This window comes from Plectropomus leopardus, unplaced genomic scaffold (genome assembly GCF_008729295.1).
Source record: "Plectropomus leopardus isolate mb unplaced genomic scaffold, YSFRI_Pleo_2.0 unplaced_scaffold27892, whole genome shotgun sequence".
NCBI lineage: Eukaryota > Metazoa > Chordata > Actinopteri > Perciformes > Serranidae > Plectropomus > Plectropomus leopardus.
In genome coordinates, this window is record NW_024630370.1 from 1 (window position 1) to 3023 (window position 3023).

A 3023-nucleotide genomic window follows, 5' to 3' on the forward strand; every position below is an offset into this window, starting at 1 on the left:
TGCGCGCCTGAAATGGCGTTGGGACTGGCGTCGTATTCTGCTGGGCGTGGCGGTGAGAGCGTACCTGCGTCCTTTGCTGTGCTGCACGGCCTGACAGGCGGTCTGCGTGAAGACGATGCCCTGCAGCTCTCTGAACTCCAGGATCTCCAGGAAGTCCAGCACCACGCCGACATCAGGGAACACGTAGTGGGTCAGATCGCCTGGAAGCACCTTTCCATCTGGAGGGGGAGGACACGAAGACGTAACGTTTCCATCGTGTTTTTGCTTCACGTCATCACCGCGCGTCCACACCGAGTTTACTAGTTTTCATAATGTTAATGTAATTATATACGCCGATGCAGAAACACGCGTTTTTAATTTGTACCTGTAAGATTTTAAGACGTTTCTCCGATTTTAAAGACACTTTTAGGATTTTAGGACATTTCTTGGATTTTAGGACATTTCTCCAATTTTAGGACATTTCTCTGATTTTAGGGCGTCAGGGTCTTGGCTCGGACCTCTGCTGGAGGGTGTGGGGGATCCACTGTTTTATGCACTCTGGTATAAAGGGGGCAGCATGTCAAATATTTTTAAACACTGGGAAGGTTTCTAAAATGTTGCCCTTATAACCTTTAATTGTTTTGGGTGATTAAAAAAATGACATGCCTCCCCCATTTGCACCACCACCTCCTCTCTGATAAATAACGAACAGTCCCTACATTTTTTTTTTTACACAGTGAGAAAAGTGAAATTTTAATAAACCACCTTTTTACTTTTTGCACACATATTTTAATGTTTAATGGCTGTAAAATAACATCTTTGGTACATGCTGTATACGTGTGGATTATATCAATATAATAACTGATTCTGATGAATTTCATTGATTATTGAAGTAATTTCAACATTTTAACTGCTGAAACCTGAGAAAACAGCTTGATTTCCTTCAAAATTCAGAAAAAACACCAAGAACAATGTGGCAAAAAATATCCCGCAAACTGAAAAAAATGAAAAGGTGACAAGGAAATGGAAAAAAAAAAACAGAAAGAAAAATGTCCGGAAAAATATATGTAAAATTCTCTTAATTATTTAAAATTATTAAACAGAATTAAAAGAATAAAAAACATTTTTTGGCACTTCCTTGAGGTTATTTTCTTTGTATGTTTATTTAATATTTTTCTTTTTACCTATCTTTAGGCAACTTTATTGTAACGTCTTTAATTTAATTACTTTCTTTCTAACTATTGGACCGTTTCTCATTAAGTTGCTCGTCGCTCTCGATTTTTATTTTAAAGAAAGCAAGCTCACCTGTCCAGGTTTCAAAGGGTTAACATCAGCTGCAGTGTGCATGTGATGGGCAGTTTACTGTTATAGTAAATGAAGTCATTTTTGGGTGTTATCAGCTGATCGGGGTTACCGTTGGGGCAGGCGGCCTGGCACCGGGAGCTGAAGCAGGGGACCCGCTCTCTCAGGTAGTGTTCCCGGACCACCCGGACCTTCCGGCCCCGGCAGCTCTTCAGGTGCAGGATCCTCTCGGTCTTGATCATCGTCAGATCTCAGGTGGGGTCCGGTGAGCCATGTGGGGCCGCCGCTTCTCCGAAAATCAGCTGATTTTTAACGCAGCAGCGCGGGAAGAGATCGCCGTAAACAATCCGACTTCAGGGAAGTGCGTGAAGCACGCGAGCCCGCTGACGTCATGACGCACAAGCGAGCCGTCGTCGTGCTGCGTTCATGTGCTGTCGGAGAGATTATGAGCGGGAAAAAACAAAAATATGAATGTGTGATTAATACATGGATGTATTATAGTGAAATCGGGATAATTACCGTAAAACTGCATACCGCTATTTATTTAGTTATTTTTCCAGAACATGGCAAGAAGGAAACGAGTATATAAAAGACCCAAATACAAGAAAATGACAGGAAAAAATACTAAATAATTAAATAAATGTTGTTGTTTTTTATTCATGTATTTGAAAGCTATTCAGATATGTCACTAAAATTATCATTTTTCAGTGTTGTAAAATAAATTATATGCTTTCAAATCATACAGTACCATGTATTGTATGATTTGAAAAATGGTCATAGATAAATTAATAAACACACAAAACAAAAAACTGTTGCTCAGCAAAGATGGTAATACAATCAAATTTTTTAAACCCTTTGAAACCTAAACAAATTGGCTTTTTTCATGTATTTATTTAAAAAAGAAATTACCCAAATACAGGAAAATTACCTGAAAAAATGCACAAAAAACCCTAGCTTTTTTTTTAAACAAAAGAAAGTTATGGGTTTTTTCAAGCAAGTAATTGGAAAATTTTCACCCAATTAAAATAAATAAGATGTATATGTCTTTGTTTTAATCTCCCAATTTAATGTTTTTGTATGTTTTTTACATAGCATAACATTACATTTAAATAATTAAATAAATGTTGTTTTTTTTATTAATGTATTTGAAATATATTCAGATATGTCACTAAAATGATCATTTTTCAGTGTTTTAAAATGGATTATATGTCTGTACCATGTATTGTATAATTTGAAAAATGGTCAAAAATACATAAATGAATAAACAAACAAACTTCAGGGAAGTGCGTAAAGCAGACGAGCCCTCTGACGTCATGACGCAGGAGAGCTCATGAGTGGGAAAAAGCGAAAATATGAATGTGTGTTTATTATGTGCGAATCTGAATTTATTAATAACCTTTGATGAGAAAAAGATCGATGTGAGGCGGTTTCAACTATTTAAAAAACGATGTAATTAAAAATAAATAAATCGGATGTAGCCTAAAACAGGTGGTTTGAAATCCAAGATGGCGCATTCTGAAACAACCGGACCTTCAGGAGGAGACGTGAAGAAAATTTCACTTTAAATCTAGTTTTAAAGACAAAGTGACAGTTTTTATCTTCGCGGGAGCTGACGGAACAAATAACGGACACCGCGGCGGTGACTTCAGGTCAACAGGTGGAGAAGAAAGCGGCGCCATGTTTCTCTGCTGGACCTGTAAGTACAGTTTATGCTAACATGTTAGCCTGAAAGCTAAATAAAC

At 37.6% G+C, this 3023-nt stretch overlaps 1 protein-coding gene across 1 annotated transcript; it reads right to left on the reverse strand.

Annotated features, from left to right (window-relative positions):
• Positions 1 to 25: 25 nt before the first annotated feature.
• On the reverse strand, positions 26 to 1644 carry LOC121937923 (DIS3-like exonuclease 1; the record flags this gene model as incomplete). The annotated part of the gene is made up of 2 exons (XM_042481214.1): positions 1394 to 1644; positions 26 to 218 (listed from the first exon to the last, which is right to left on the reverse strand). Coding segments are annotated over exons 1-2 (323 nt in total), but the record flags the coding sequence as incomplete, so codon positions are not given.
• Between the last annotated feature and the right edge of the window lie 1379 nt (positions 1645 to 3023).